This window comes from Molossus molossus, unplaced genomic scaffold, assembly GCF_014108415.1.
Source record: "Molossus molossus isolate mMolMol1 unplaced genomic scaffold, mMolMol1.p scaffold_m16_p_9, whole genome shotgun sequence".
NCBI classification, from domain to species: Eukaryota; Metazoa; Chordata; class Mammalia; order Chiroptera; family Molossidae; genus Molossus; species Molossus molossus.
In genome coordinates this window covers 64,463,843-64,480,001 of record NW_023425403.1, presented here as the reverse complement: position 1 = coordinate 64,480,001, position 16,159 = coordinate 64,463,843, and the positions used below count along the sequence as shown (strand labels likewise).

At 40.1% G+C, this 16,159-nt stretch overlaps 1 protein-coding gene across 9 annotated transcripts in view; it reads left to right on the top strand.

Moving 5' to 3' along the window:
* Window positions 1-16,159, top strand: part of LMO7 (LIM domain 7) — a 173,802-nt gene that overhangs the window by 116,791 nt on the left and 40,852 nt on the right. For 6 of the 9 annotated variants that reach the window (XM_036250203.1, XM_036250202.1, XM_036250201.1 and 3 more), the window contains 6 exons: window positions 1,338-1,536; window positions 5,082-5,334; window positions 6,273-6,548; window positions 6,830-7,021; window positions 8,155-8,880; window positions 9,877-9,906. In XM_036250203.1, the coding sequence (XP_036106096.1) occupies window positions 5,120-5,334; window positions 6,273-6,548; window positions 6,830-7,021; window positions 8,155-8,880; window positions 9,877-9,906 (1,439 nt within the window). In that variant the 5' untranslated portion in view covers window positions 1,338-1,536; window positions 5,082-5,119. The remainder of the gene's footprint in view (window positions 1-1,337; window positions 1,537-5,081; window positions 5,335-6,272; window positions 6,549-6,829; window positions 7,022-8,154; window positions 8,881-9,876; window positions 9,907-16,159) is intronic. The other 3 variants (XM_036250209.1, XM_036250207.1, XM_036250208.1) reach the window with 2 other exon arrangements.

Sequence of the window (16,159 nt, the reverse complement as noted above, 5' to 3'; positions counted from 1 at the left end):
AGATTCTTCCTTATAGCTGTGATGTCTGTTGTACTTAAGAAAATTCATAAATATTCCCCATTATCTAATATCCAGTTCATTTGCAAATCTTTGCAATTATCTCCCAACTCTGTTTCATAGTTTTTATGTAAATCATGATCTAATCAAAGTGCACATATTACATCTGGTGGTTGTGAATCCCTAGGTTCTTTATATTGTCTCTGTTTTAGTAAAGTCATCTGAAGGTAACATTCCTGATGTTTATTATAATGACAGAGTTACATTCATCATATTAAAAAATTAGAGTTATAGCTATTTATTGAGTATTACTCTGTATCCTGGTTATACTAAATTAAAAATTTTACTTAAATCCTAATTTTAAGAAGTCTAGTTGTATTTTGTTATTTACTTTCATAGAAGAATATTAGTTAAAAACACTTATTTTGTGTAAGCGCTATATGATTTATAAACCTGCGGTTAATGACATTTGCCATATTTTTATATATCTCTTACATTAGCCAAGCAGATACTTTATTTAGATCCAGAGAAAATATTTTGTATGTCAGCAAATCTGCTTTTCTTGGTTCAGGTCTAGATTTCATTATCAGTGAAAAGAAATAAATTTCTGTGACATGTATACCTGCTATACTTGCCCTCTCTTTTTTAAACTTTCTGTTAAGGAACTTTTTAATTTTTTATTTGTTTAATATATATCATCTGAAATATTTGCTGAAAGTAGGCTGAGTATATTTAATTAGTTTACCTTCTTTGTATATCAAAGTTAATGTCAATTATTCTCTTTGACTCCATTATTTTTTGTTGCCAAATAACTAAATAATCATTGATTTTAGTATATTAATTTAATTAGTGGCTTTTTCTCATTAAAATGTTCCCCCTTTCCTTATTTTTATAAAGACTCTACTACCTTATTAAGTAATATTGAGTATCTCCTTATTATTACATGAGGACCAACCATTAGTTTTGGGAAAACAGATTTATTTTCTGATTTTTTTCCATCAGATTTTTTGATTAACAGGGAAACCTCATGGCCTTACCTATCAAATAAAGCACAGCTTGAGCTATGCAAATAAGTAATGGTTGATTACAGTTTTGGAATTTTATGCTAACTTATTATTGTTTTTAAAAAAATTAATCTTAATTGAAAGTATTACAGATGCCCCCTTCACCCCCCCCCCAATGACACCCTTCACCCTGCTCCTACACCCCTCCCAACCCCATGCCTTCACCCCCATGCACTATTGTCTGTGTCCATGGATTATGCAGTTCTTTGGTTAATCTCTTCCCAACCCCTCCCCCCTTCTCTCTGAGGTTCATCATTCTGTTCCCTGTTTGTTTAGGTACTTGAGGACTCCGGCGGCCTGAAAAGAAGTGGCAGGGACAGTGGTTACGGGGATATCTGGTGTGCTGAGCGGGGAGAATTTCCTGTTCCTCCAGGCAACCATAAGAGAGAAGATTCATTTGAAAGCTTGGACTCTTTGGGGTCTAGGTCATTCACAAGCTGCTCCTCTGATACCACACTGAGGGGGGGACGGGAAGGTGAGTTGCATTTTTGACTGGCAGTTTATTTTTATTAGTTTGCATGTTAAGAGAAAATTTGGGATGAGAGAGAGTAGAAAAATGGGGTGAAACTATTGAGGCAAAAATTTCACCAAGAAGTAGATTTTCATAGAGATTTAAGTGTAATTAAATACTATTTCTTTCCTTCTTCACTGTATCACCACTAGAGGGGTGAAGGTTTCACTTTTTCTTCTTCCAATTTTTAGAGAAGACAAGAGGAGACCATTAACTGTGGTCTGTTTTATCAGTGATAATGTATTTTGATTCTTTTCTCTCCAGATTCAGGTTTAATAATCTGTGTCTATGAGGCCTATTAACTGGCATAGCAAAACATAAAAAAAAAAGATTTTAAAATGTCTATTCTAATTCCTGTTCTGTTCTTTCTTCCCTTCTCTTACTCTTCCCCAAAAGATAAAAGAATTTCTCAAGAAAAAAACAGGCCAGACATCTTTTTAATGATCTCTAAGAGAAGAAATGATTGCTATCTCTCATGATATAATACTATGCTAAACTTTGGTTAAGTAACAATGTAAGCGTGGTGTTAGAAAACATCTCTTGATCCTGTCTGGATCAGAGCGAATCCAGGGCAGAGTATGAAAGGAACATGCTAATGAGAGTTATTCTTTTGTGGGGAGGGACCTTCTTTCAAAATACCAATGTTATGGTCAAGTCAGTTATTTAAATGCAAGTCTTACTCCTGTGGCTGTTGGGTGGTATGAGATGTTTCTGACGCTACACCTCTAGTGATTCAAATTTTGCTTGATTGGAACCACAAGTAAAGTTGCTTCAGATATTTCCATGCTTCTACCATTGATGTGAAAAAAAATTGAGAATTTGGGCTAGATTGTTAGGAATTTCACTTGTTTGTTTTGATTATTGTTTTAATAGTACATGATTTTTTCTAACATTTTTATTATAAAAAATTTCAAATACCATCAAAGTTTGGAAAAATTCCAGTGAACATCCATGTACCCACCACCTAACTTGACCATAACATTTTACTATGCCTGCTTCATCACCTACCTATTCCTCTCTCTCTTTGCATTAGTTTATCCATCTTATTTTTGGAGGCATTTTAGAGTACATTGCACTTGTCCTAAATATGTCAGCATGCACATCATTAACTAGAATTCAATCTTCATTTGTTGTTCTTATGTAAGTGTACATAAACGCAATGTATAGTGCATTTGTCTTTCAAAAATAAAAATCAACAAATAGTCAAGCGTGGTCACAGAAAAGTTCTTCAGCTTTTAGAGTAATGACATAAAAATTAACAGTAAACAAGATGAATGGCTATGGAGCAGTTGAACTTTCTAATTACTGCTGCAGTTGTTGGCTGTTTGCTATTTAGGTGTGACACATGTATAGTCTAGATGACTATTATAATAGTTTTAGGGAAATGAATTCGATTTATAACTTAGCTGTAAAAAACAGAGGCTGAAATTCTGAACTCATTCTATTACTTTGTCCTGATTAAAGAAGCTAAAACATTTGATAGTTTCAATTTATATCTGGCCAACAAACAATGAGAGGGAGGAGGGTTGAGGCACTGCAGGGATATGCAGACTTGAGACAGTGGTCCTGTGGTGTGGAATCGAGGTCTTCCCAGACAGTCATCGGATTGGATGCCGGTACATGTGACAAAACAGAGGGTGCTGTCACACTGCCTCCTGATCCTGGGAACAGAAGTACAGACCTCCTTTAAAGAGTGTGGAAGGGAAGACTTGGTAATTATAACTAAGGGGTAATAAAAAAGCCTGGGGGCCACCAGGATGATAATCCTTGTTTTGTGATCAGTGTATTAAAATTCTGCCACCTACCAGGTTATAGGCCAAGATTGATGGTCACCACAACTTAGGATAAGGTTTTTAGGTTAACAGAATTGCAAAGTCGCCCTGGCCAGTTTGGCTCAGCGGAGACCCGGGTTCGGTTCCCGCTAAGGGCATGTACTTAGGTTGCAGTTTGTCCCCGGCCCTGGTTGGTCGTGTGGGTGGCAGCCACTCGATGTGTCCCTTCATGTCGATGTTTCTCTCTCTCTCTCCCTTCCTCTCTCTCCCTCCCACTCTATCTGTACAAAAAATGGAAAAATATCCTTGGGTGAGGATAAAAATAAATAAATAAAAATAAATAAATAAATAAAAGAATTGCAAAGTCAAATCCTTAGGTTTATACAAAACCTCCTATATCAAGAATATAGGGCACTGTACTAGACTAAAAAATAAAAAAATAATAACTTAAAAAATTCACGCAATGTACAACATGATGACCATGGTTAACACTGTCATATGTACTGTTGGAGGTGGTAAAAAGAAATGAAGCACCCTGCCATTGGCTAGAAATCCTCCTGGCATGAGCTGCTTAAATTTCTCCCTTTTCCCCGTGTCTCTCCTTTGCCCTGTAGAGGTCTCCTGGCCAGGGTGCTGTAGCTGTAAGTTAAACCACTACCTGTAGCCATTCTCAGTGTTATTTACTGTAGATTCCCACCAGGTAGGAGGGAGGCAAGGAGACCGCCTGGAGCTCAGGTTAACCCTGCAGGCGCTCTGTGTGCTGAGCACTCCCTGTTCTGGGGGACTCAGGAACTGTGCGTCAGCCTGGGAGCGCCCTGGTGGGAAGCAAGCCAGGGTAGCAAACAGTTCTTTACAAATACACAGAGGCAGGAAGGAAACAAGGGCAGGAAAGGGAGACAACTTAGCTTGGGTCTGTAGTAGTGTTCTGTACCTCTTTTCCTCCTGCCTTTCACAGGGCACATTTATTTATTTGTTTTTAAGAGACAGATTTGTGTTTGTATCAGTCTGACCTTGAGGTGTATCAAGGTGTATTCCTTTGAATCTGTGTTTAAATGAATTTGTGTTTAAATACAGTTTCCATGGCCACTCTTAGAAAAAGCCTGACTTCTGTGTTCTCATTTAGTAGGAGACTTGACATTCCTTTGGGACTTTAGAATTCATTTGGTCCAATCTCATATCTAAGGGGTGATTCTTGCTCATAGGGGTCTCAGAAGGATCTGCTGACCCCCTTTATGATCTCTTGTGCTTTTTGCTTCTTTTTCTATGTCCTCCCTTATCTCTTGCCTCGTAGAAATTTTAGATGGCTGCATGCTTTATTTTAAATTACTGTCTCCCTAGATTTACTTTTATATCTCATTTGAAGTTTTTTTTTTTTTATTGACATGGATTATTAGGCTTTGACATGTATTCCATCAACATTTTTTGGGAACAATGATATGGGCAAGGAACGTTGGAAAGAAAAGGGGTTCAGCTGTGAATCGGAACTTTTTCTGCTTAGAATGTGCAACAGTGGAAGAATGTACCGCAGCACCTCCAGTATGCAAAGCAAGTTCCTCCTAATGGATCTTATCACAACTTCAGGACAAATGTCTAAAAATATTCCCCACAGTTCGCAGTGGAGCTCTGGTTTTCCCAGGGAGAGACGAAGCAGGCATGCAGTGTGGGTTTCAGTGAGACAAATGATCGGGAGAGTAAAGCCAATTCTTAGCCCTTTGATTTTGATTTTTATTTCTACAGGTTTTGAAAGTGACACAGATTCTGAATTTACATTCAAAATGCAGGATTACAATAAAGACGATATGTCCTATCGAAGGATTTCGGCTATTGAACCAAAGTCTGCTTTGCCATTCAATCGTTTCTTACCCAACAAGAGCAGACAGCCGTCCTACGTGCCTGCGCCCTTGAGGAAGAAGAAGCCGGACAGACACGAGGACAACAGGAGGAGCTGGGCCAGCCCCGTCTGCGCGGAAGCCGATGGGACGTTTCCGAGGTACTGCGAGGCGCTGTGATGGCTGAGTGTCAGGATTTCCTGTGCTTGTGAACTTGCTGGGATATTTAAATGTGGTAAAAGGAATGGTTTTGTAAACCATATTTTCTAGATCATATTTTAAACTTTATTAATGAGAACTTTTTTCCTCTTCATTTCTAGTCATACATATCTAGAAGATATTTCTTCCATTTTAACATGTTAGCATGTGATGTGCTGATTTTTTTTTTTTTTTACATGCCTGGCTTTAGCCTTATTGGTATCTTTCAGCTTGCTGAAGGACCTGTATTATTTCTTGTGTGTTCAGCTGTGCTGTGTCTACCCCCCCTCACGCCCCCCACCTGTGTTGACTGATCTCAGTGGACACAGAAAAAATCCTCTAATTTCTCATCAAATTAGCAGAGCAGGGTGTAACTTTTCAAATCCAGCTTCCGGTCCGGAGGCATATGGTTCTGAAAGAGGATCGGACTCCAAGGCTGAGTGAAGGTTGTCTGATGTCATTTTGGATGACCTCGCCAACCTTCGATTCCAAGTGAAAAAGAGGCTGGAGCACATCATCTTGAAAACTCTCTGTCCTTGGGCACAAATATTTTCTCCTGCTGATCCTGTAGCCACAGGGCTACACAAACTGACGAGGTCAGAAAAATTTCTCCTGGGTCCAAATGTCCATTCAGTTGATTTTAATACATAAAGTAACACCCCAGGTTTTCTCTTTGAACACCTATTGTTATCTTTGGCCCGCATGTGTCGTGCTATTCTCTAATTAAGATGAGATGCTGTGGTAATGCCTTCACTTTGTTCTAGGAGCTGTAGGGGGAGAATGAAAGCTAATTTGTTTCATTTACAGCGGTGTACACTTTGTGAGCCAGAAAGCATGCCTTTTGTGTTCTCTGTCACACGTTGATCATGCAGTATCTTAATTGGTTGGGTGTTTTGAACAGTAACGAGAGGAGAACTTGGGGCACAGACACGGAGAACTGGCCAACAGTACCAGGAACTTCAAACTACTTATGTTACCTGGAGGAGGAGGAAGAGACAAGCATACCCAACACCGTAAAGGATGATCTATATGTACGAAAGCTAAGTCCCATCGTGCCAAACCCAGGGAATACTTTTGATCAGTTTCTTCCCAAATGTTGGATCCCAGAAGATGTGAACTGGAAAAGAATAAAAAGGGAAACTTATAAACCATGGTATAAAGAATTTCAGGGATTCAGGTTTGTGTTTAATGCCTGTTTCTGTTAGTCCAGTGATCATTCAATCTCCTGGCTGGGTACCTCCTGTGTGTGCTTTTTACAAGCGAGCTTGATTCATTTTTCTCCAACATCTATAGAACCTCTGTAACTGCCCCCAAAGGTGATTTAAATGTAAATTTGGGATCTGGATCTTAACAGTCCTCTTCTATACATAGTCGTTGCTTGACATCATTTCGTTATATGTATTTTTTTCCAATCCTTTGTCTTCCCTCTCTCCTCCCTTTCTCTGCCTCTTTCTACAGTAGAAGGAAGCCAGACTCTGAGGAGGAGGATTCAGGCTCTGACTTTTTTAGTAGGATACAGAAAGCAGAGCATAGGCTAGACAGCCACTGCCAAAGACGTTCACTCTTGATGGAAATAGCTACCAGACGGGCCAGGAACGCAAGGGACACCCGTGCGGCCGGGAGAGCCCGTGGTGCTTCGGATGAGCCCAGGTGTACCTGCCTGCATGAGCCTTCCTGCTTTGAGTCTGGCATGCAACCCCCGTGCCAGCTTCTGATGCTACATTAACCTCTGACCACGACGGGTTGGATCATGAAACTACTCACTTAATATTTAGTATATAGAAGCATAATGTGTAACATGTTGCTTTCTGTGGGGGCATGTAAGCTCAGAAGTCTATAGAATTAAGTATTCTTCTTTGGCATAATAACCAATAAGATAACATAGAGTAGCATGTAACATAGTCAGCTCTTTTGGAAAACCATTCGTAAAAGGCTCTCCGGGGGAAATGGACCTAGTTGGGCTATGTGTGGAGATGTAGAGAAAGGAAATACCTTTGAAATAGACACTAGGGCAGGCAAGTCAGGTGGGAAAATACAAGAAAAAGAGTCATCAGGGCCTTTTACGTAGCTTCAGAGCATTTTAGTTTTTAAATGTCTGCTTCCTACTGGTGCCTATTTCATATAGTGCTTCTTCTGACCAACTCTTAACACTTTCCAAGGTCATTGCTGCTTCTCTGGGACGAGAGGAGGACATTGTGGCTCATGGAGTGAGGAAGAGATCAAAGCGAGTGTTGTATTGTGTCTCAGGGTGGTGGACTCTGTCTAGTTCTGGCTCCATCACTTGACCTATTTGGTACCCACCTTTCCTGGGATGTACACTCTGCTCTTGTTTCTTTCCTGTTTGTTTGACTTAATTTTTTTTTCTCTTTATTGCTTTTAGAGAGAGAGGAAGGGAGAGGGAGAGAAAGATAGAAACATTGACGAGAGAGATAGAAACATTGACAAGAGAGAACATCAATTGGCCACCCCCTGCATGCCCCCACTGGGGATTGGGCCCACAATCTGGGCATGTGCCCTGACCAGGAATCGAACCAGTGACCTCTTGGTGCATGGGTCGATGCTCAACCACTGAGCCACACTGACCGGGCACAGCTCTTGTTTCTTTAAGTGGTATCTGGCAAAGTCACAGATGATGGCATTAAATGCGAGTCTTCCACACAAGAGTTCCCTCCCATGCCCCCTAAAATAACACAATAATGGCTAGTTGGTCTGCTACCTAATTATCTGTTCTCCTTAATAAGCTTAATAAGACTCTCCCTTCCTTTTTCTTTTCTATGCTTCAGTCCATTTTTATTACTTCAGGCCCTCCAAACATATTCTGATGACATCTTATCTTCTGAAACAAATACCAAAATTGATCCCACTGCTGGCCCGAGGCTCATAACTCGCAGGAAGAACCTCTCTTATGCACCAGGGTATAGAAGAGGCGACCTGGAGATGTCAGCCCTTGATCCTGACCTAGAGAATGATGATTTCTTTGTCAGAAAGACTGGGGCTTTCCATGCCAATCCCGGTGTTCTCCAGGCTTTCAGTGATTTCAGAAGATTTTCCCAGTACGATGATCCTGTAGAGCGAGATATAATTCTGCAGTGCAGAGAAGGTGAACTTGTACTTCCAGATCTAGAAAAAGATGACATGATTGTTCGCCGAATTCCAGCGCAGAAGAAAGAGGTGCCTCTATCCGGGGCCCCCGACAGATACCAACCAGTCCCTTTCCCTGATCCCTGGACTCTTCCTCCAGAAATTCAAGCAAAATTTCTCTCTGTACTTGAAAGGACATGCCCTTCCAAAGAAAAAAGTATCATTAATAGCTGTAGAGTATTAGTTCCTTCGAATCGGCAGAAGAAGGATGACATGTTGACTCGTAGGATCCAGTCTTGGAAGCTGGGAACAACCGTGCCTCCCATCAGTTTCACCCCTGGTCCCTGCAGTGAGGCGGACTTCCAGAAGTGGGAGGCCATCCGGGAGGCCAGCAGGCTTAGGCACAGGAAACGGCTGATGGTTGAGAGGTCAGAGTGTGTTTCTGCAAGGGTGTTGCTTGTAATGGATGGATGGTCTTGTGTTACTTTCCTTGTGTGAGAAAGTGGCATCGTGTTGCCCAAATGCATGCCAGGAGCCATTTTGAAGTATCCTCTAAAATTCTATTTTGCTTTGGGAAACCTGTGCACATTTTATGGAAAAAAGTGCAATTCCATATTTGCACATCTCTAGGCTGCCTATTTGAGGCCTGTTGAAGAAGGTGTGTACACAGTCCTTGCTTTTGGTCTTAAGGAAGAGTATGTTACTATTCCTCAATGCAGTGTTCATGAGAGTATTTTCCGATTACATTTGCAGACTTCATTCTCACGTCCAGGCATTTCTGAAACAGTCTGGTTGTAGTTTGGTTTTATGTTGTTTCTTATTTTAGAGTGTATGATTTTTGTGTAAAAATTTTTCTTAAAATATGGCATTGCAAAGTTCATTTAACTTGATTTTCGTTTTTGATGGCGGTTTCTTGGACTATGTGTGTATGACTTTGTAAATTTATAGTTCTAAAGTTCAGTGCAACCTTGATTAAAATGCATGAATATTATTTACTGTCTGCTAAATTTTACATGTATGTACTTATGGCCATTTTTATGATAATGAACGCATTTATATGTTATGCAACTGATGTGTGATGACTGTTCGGTTTGTTGAACTTTGGGATGGGCAAATGTGATTAGGTTGAATAAAATTAGTAGATGCAAATCTAACTTTGTGTTAGTTCCTGGCATTGGAAGACTTTTTGTTATGGGTTTGTTAGTTCAAGTTAAATCAGCAAACTCTTGATCTTGCTTAATGTGAATTCCTTGAGATATGAGATCAATGACAGTTTGAGACATGATCAAGAATGTGACTGGAGAAACAACCTTTTGAGATTTGTCCATCTCTTGTTAAACTCTTAAGTTAAAAAAGTTGAACATTTAGAAAATATAACACACTGGAAGACATGTGTTTTAATTTTTGGTTTTCTGATCCCTTAGACTCTTTCAAAAGATTTATGGTGAGAATGGGTAAGTTTTGTGGTTTGCAGTAAAAAAGAAATCTGTGCACCCTGTCTGTCCTTTGCATAATGTGTCATCGCTCTTCTGTGCTGGCATGTGACCAAACGGGAGCTGTATGCTGTGCATGAGATTTTAAAATGGGATATTTTTGTAAATTTAGCAACCTAATGGTAATATGTCTGAGGGCTCAGTGCATGAACTGCTATATGACAATAGAATTGTTTTATTAGAAGCTCAAAATTCAGGTTTTTTTTTTTTTTTAAAGGAGTTGATTAAAAAGAACAAAAGCACTCAACTAAGATTAGGTATATTTATTTTAGTATTTGATTGCTAGATAGACCTAAGTTCTCATTTTTAGATGTTGAAGACCACATAAGTGCATTTTAGAAAATCTATGATGGAAGGAGAATATCAGCATTTACTTTGAGGTTGGAATACATGCAGCTGCATTATCTCCACACTCCTACCTTAGGGGGAGCCTTCTTACTCTGGATAGGGAATGCTGTTAATCTTCCTGTAGTTGGATTTGGAAACATTTTCAGGATTCCGGGGTTATAGAGTCAAATTAGCCTTTCAAAACTGCACAAATTAAAATCTTGGTAGCTTCCAATATTATTGCAAGGACTATGTTTATAATTAATTCTTAATGACTGTCTACTGCTTTTAAAAATTTTAATCACGTTGTAGACATAAAATATTATAAAAAGCAATTTTCTGGGAATATTTCCCATTTCCAGAAGAATAAACTTAAAAGTAAATTCTACTTTTACTTTTTACTACATACTGTACTAACTGTGTAGAATCATTTATTCTTAGTGAAAAATAACCAGGTGCCTACATATAAATACATATTTTCCATCAAACTTTCTATAACATTGTGAATCTAACTGATAATATTTTTGAGCAAGAGGAAAACTTGTGTGTTAAATATTTTAATCTTGATCTTTAATCAAATATTTTAATTTTAAGGCCTAAGACCTAGTAGCTGAGTATATTTCCCTACTGGGGTTTATTTACTCTCTAAGAGTCTCTAGTTTCGATAGCTTTGGATGATTCGATAGTGTAGAGATCTTGCAAGTTGCTAAAATGGCTATTTAAAGCAATATAATCATTCCGGATATCAAAGATGTAACTGAACCATGGGCAACTAATTGCAAGTGCGTCTGGGTTGCTGATTTAAAAAATCAGGCTCCCAGCATGCTGTCAGTGTGCCCAGCAGAGCATCGTTATCCCCCACCCAGCTCCTCAGGTGCTGAAAGCATTCTCATCGGTGAGGATGAACCGGCAACTTCAGCATGATGCTGAAGCATCTGCTAATCTTGATTCATCACGGGAGAGCTGTTTTAACCTGATGAAAAATCTCTTTGCAGCTTCAAGCATTTTGAATGCTAGCTTTCAGAAGAATTTTCACTGGTAAATAAGACTTTATAATGTAAACAGGTTGTTTTTCTTAAAGTGGACATAAGTACCCTGGGTACAAGTCACTTGACAGGAATGGAAACATGTAGAGTTATTTTAATGATGGTATATATTCCTCTTTGGGGATACATTATATAACTGGGTTAAGGAAAAAGAGAAACCTAAATGCTGAGGCTCAGAAAGCTGAGGATTTTTTCTGGGCTATTGCTAGCAGCAGCAAATGCCTCCTGTAGACAATTTCAAGACCGCTGCTTGCAGAGTACAGTATTTGTTTTAACGGCAACTTAGTGCCAAAGTAACAACAGAAATAAAGATTATAAATTGATACTGATGAATAATGCTTACCTTGTCAAAAATGGAAAGCAACACAAATACAAATACATCTTCACAAAACTCAAGTGCGTTTTAGACCACTTGCCATCAAAATCTATTATGTGGTATTTTTTTCTATATTCTATCAGTTACCAATGTTTTTCTTAAATTGATCTGCGATGAAAGCAAAAAAAGTGGATTGAATATAGGCTTTTAATCTGAAACTTGTTTCATGCTTATAAAGATGTTTGTAAGTATTTATAAACATAAAACACCTGATATTTCTTTGGACATAACCTGGAAAATCATTATTGTTCAACATCCTGTGGTTGAAAAATAATGAATGCTTTTTTTTTTTTTGGTAAGGATCAGGTTAAAGAGAAATGTGCATTACCTTTTGAAGTCTTGGAGTATTAATTTCTGGCTTGCTTTCTATTTGATGTTTAACACCTGTCCCTTTGTTTATTTTTAGTAAGATGCTTTGTGTGTGGCAGTCATTTCTCACATGTGTGCTTTTGTATTGCATGAACTTATGTCTGTATGGTTTCCTGCCATTTGAAAATTTGGTTATGATGCCTCTTAGTGGAAGTTCTTATGACAAAGAAAACTGTAAGGGTACATAGATATAGTTTTGTAATATGATGAAGCCATTGAATCTGCTGCCAAATATCAACAGGACATGAACATTGTCTCAAGGTGAAGTTGTAATCAAAGGCCACTAAGATACCTTTATCTCACTTGTAGATTTCAGCTAAAACTTTCTGTAGAACTATAAGGACACACAAGACAACAAAAATAAAAAGAAAATAAAGTTGATGTGAGTTACTTTCTGGGGATTTTGCCCCCAGGAGACACTTGGCAATGTCTGTGGATGTTTTTGATTGACATGCTGGGTGAGCTGTTGGGGAGCAGCTGTTGCTACAGGCATCTAGTGCCTTTATAGTCAGGGGTGCTGCTAAATGTCCTTCAATATGGAGGACAACCCCCAACCACAAACAGTTTTCTGGCCCTCAAGTGTCAATAATACTGCTGTGGAGAAACCTTGACTTAGACTATAAACCTATAAATGAAAAGTCTCCTTTACATTGTTTATTATTATCCTAGTTTATGGTAGTTCTGAAGTCTCTTACCCAGGTTTAGTATTGATTGTTCTTTAGTGAATTCTTACAACACCTAATTGGAGGTATACAGTATGGAGCACAAGTAGGGTTACGGTTGCTCAAATGGAAAATAATGCAATAATTAATAAATAATAATCCAAGAATAAACTCCATGGTTCTTGTATTCACAACTGTAAGCCTACTTTTGCCCCACCCTATATTTGGAGGTACATTAATAAGTATATATATCTCTTCCTCTGAAGGCTGGGGCCCCCTAACTTACTATCATGGAATTTCAGTGATTTTTATATTAAGGAAATTTTACTACATGTCGGTCCTTTTTGATCCTTTACTCCTTAGATATTCACCTATAAATTTTCTGAAATTGAGTTTGAAAATAATACGCATCTTAACACTGGTCAAAAAGTGCCAGGAAAATAGCAGTTGATCAGCATCAAGGGAGAAGAGAGTAAGATTTTAGTAATACTGTTTTATATCTGGCACCTTCCTTAGCCATTCTCCTTCTTTCTCTCTTTACCCTAACTGCTGATAAACATTCTATTCAGCGGAAAAGGCAACATGTGTGGGGCACAAGTAGGGTTACGGTTGCTCAAAGACCTGTCATTTTTTTTTTTTTTTTTAAATATCCAAATGCAGTTCTAAATTGAAGCCTTTCCGAATACAAAGGCAAGTAAATGAATGACAAGAATTGTGATGTCCAGGGAATAATAATTCATTCTACGACATATCAGAGTGTGTAGTCTCTTACAGTTTACCCAGTTTACCTGGGACCGTCTCGGGTGCTCATCTCAGTTCTGCGAGGCAGACAGGGGGTGTCATGTGCATTTTAGGAACACGGAGAAAGGGAAACAGATACTGCAGCTTTCCCAGCGACGTCGGGTTAGTGAGCGGCAGAACCAGACTGAGGGTTCTGTCTAATGAGATGATCCAGGTGGGCTGCTTGGCACCCAGTGAGCCCTCAGAAGTTTATTATGCTCTTCACTCTGGTAAGGAAAGAGAGAATTCTTCATGATCTGGCCGAAACACTCCAAAAGTTCTAGATTTTATCGGTGTGGCCTGGAATGACCTCTCTCATTTGCAACTGCACTGGGAGTTAGTTTTCAGAAGATCCCACACAGTTATATTTGCCTTAAATAAGAAGAGTTGGTGTATAGCACCAGAGGGTATTAAAATGCAGTCAATGTACCCTTACCCAAGTCTCATAACAATCCCTTCCTTGCTTGGCACACGAGGGACGGAGGCTCAGAGAAGTGACATGATGTTAGTTTAGGGTGAACATGTGTGTTACAGCCAGGCCCGGAGCCCTCACTTCTGTCTCATTCTGGGGCCTGGCTCAGCCTGCAGGCAAAGTGCGTAGGCTCTATGCAGGGGGCGCTGTGCACCCTCGGGGACGGAAGGAGCTCGCATCCCTGCCTTACGCAGGAACTTGTCCGCTCCTCGGGGTGCTTCGCTCACTTTGTTCATGTTGGGCGCTGTCTGTGTGCCGGGCTCTGTGCCATGGGCTCTCAGGAGGACCCTGCAGCCAATGCCCATGCGGAGCATGTTTTCTGAAAAGACACGGGTTAAGGCTTTTCGGTGCAGGAGGATGAGGGCTCAGAGAGCGCCAGTGTACAAGTCAGGGCCAGTGGGGACCATCCAGCCCCCCACCCCCAAAGATTATTATATTTGCATTTCCATTTTTGTTCTGGAATTTTTGTAACCACTTGTTTTAAGTCCCTGGATTCCCTCACGCCTTGATCTTGAAAATTTTTCCTTTCTTCTTTGTAGTGAGTCTGTTATAGTATCAGCTGAAATAGCCTTATTCTTTACACTTATGAATCAAGAAAATGTACATCCTCAAATTCACACAGATTGGTTTTATATAGTCATGCCTACTTAAGTAATATTATATTACTAAGGCAATATATAATGTCATATATAACTTCATATACTTCTACATGTAATTCTTTAGTATCCCTTGATAAATCCTATAATGCTTTCTTTATAAAAATTTCGGAAGGAGTCATAAATTCTCAAAAAATTAGAAACATTCCAAATTTATTTCGCCTTGATTAAATATGATAAAACTCCTCATTCTTACCACAGATGTTAAGTAAGTGTTCCCTGTATGCCTTGTGCTATGTTAATGTGTTTTCCTCCCAAGCAACGCGTGCACCCGTGAGGGAGCCAAGCCCAGTGTGCACGCTTGTGCACACACTATGTGCACCATATGTGAGTGTTAAGTACCATGAGAAAGGCAGAGCTAAAGCACTAGAGGAGTTGGGAGAAGGGACAGACAGACCACTTTGGCATGGAAGAGCCCGGAAGACTTGAGCACAGTGTTAGAATATTATCTAGATCATTAATGCCTTTATGAGTACCCACCATGGGCTGGGCATTCTATGTGGCACAGGTGATACAGCAAAAAACAAACCAGACACAGCTCCTACTTTGTAATTTTATAGCACAAGGCCAGTGATATTTGGCAATATATGCTATGGAGAAAGGTGACCCAGGGGAGAGGGACATGTGCTGTTTTTCTGTAGGGTGGTCAGGGAAGGAAACCCGGAGGAACATATAAGCAGATGACTGGGAGTGAGAAACGCCATGTGGATATTTGGGTGAAGAGCTCGTATATGAGCATGAACAAGGAAGCCAGTGAGTGGTAACCTAGTGAGTGGAGGAGAGCATTTCAGGAGTTGAGTGCAGAGAAGTAGGCAGGGGCCAGGTCATGGTTGGGCCCTGAAAGTCTTGATAGGATCTGTTTGTGACTCGAGTGAGCTGGGAAGGAACTGGTGGGTGTTGAGTAGATGCATGCCATGATCTGAGGGCAGATTTGAAGACTCCTCTGTCTGCTGTGTTGAAATACACTGTTGGCAGGAAGAGGTGGAAGCAGGGAGCCTGATTATTGTGATAACACGGGCAGGAGATATTGCAGCTGGGATCAGTGTGGCAATGGTGGAGGTGGTGAGGAGTGGTTGTGTCCCAGATATATTTATGAGGTGGAGTGGCGGGGTTCACTGATGGGATCAGTTATGTATGAAAGGAAAAGGGAGTCTGGGATGACGCTGAGAGTCGGCCTGCAGTCCGGAATGGTGGAGATGATTTTTACTGGGATGAGGAAGATGGGAGGTGAGCAGGTTGTACAACGAGCAGCCATGTTTTTGGTCTGTGACAAGTTACTTTTGGAATTGCCTGTTAGACTTCCAAGTGGATGCTGCATACACCCATCTGGAGTTTAGTGCAGCAGGATTCCTGAGGACAGAGGGGCCTTTAAAATGGCATATAGAACCTGGCCAGTGTGGCTCAGTGGATTGAACCTCATCCCATGGACTGAGAAGTCCCAGTTCGATTTCTGGTCAGGGCACATGCCCAGGTTGTGGGCTCAGTGCCCAGTAGGGGGCGTGCAGGAGGCAGCTGATCCATGTTTC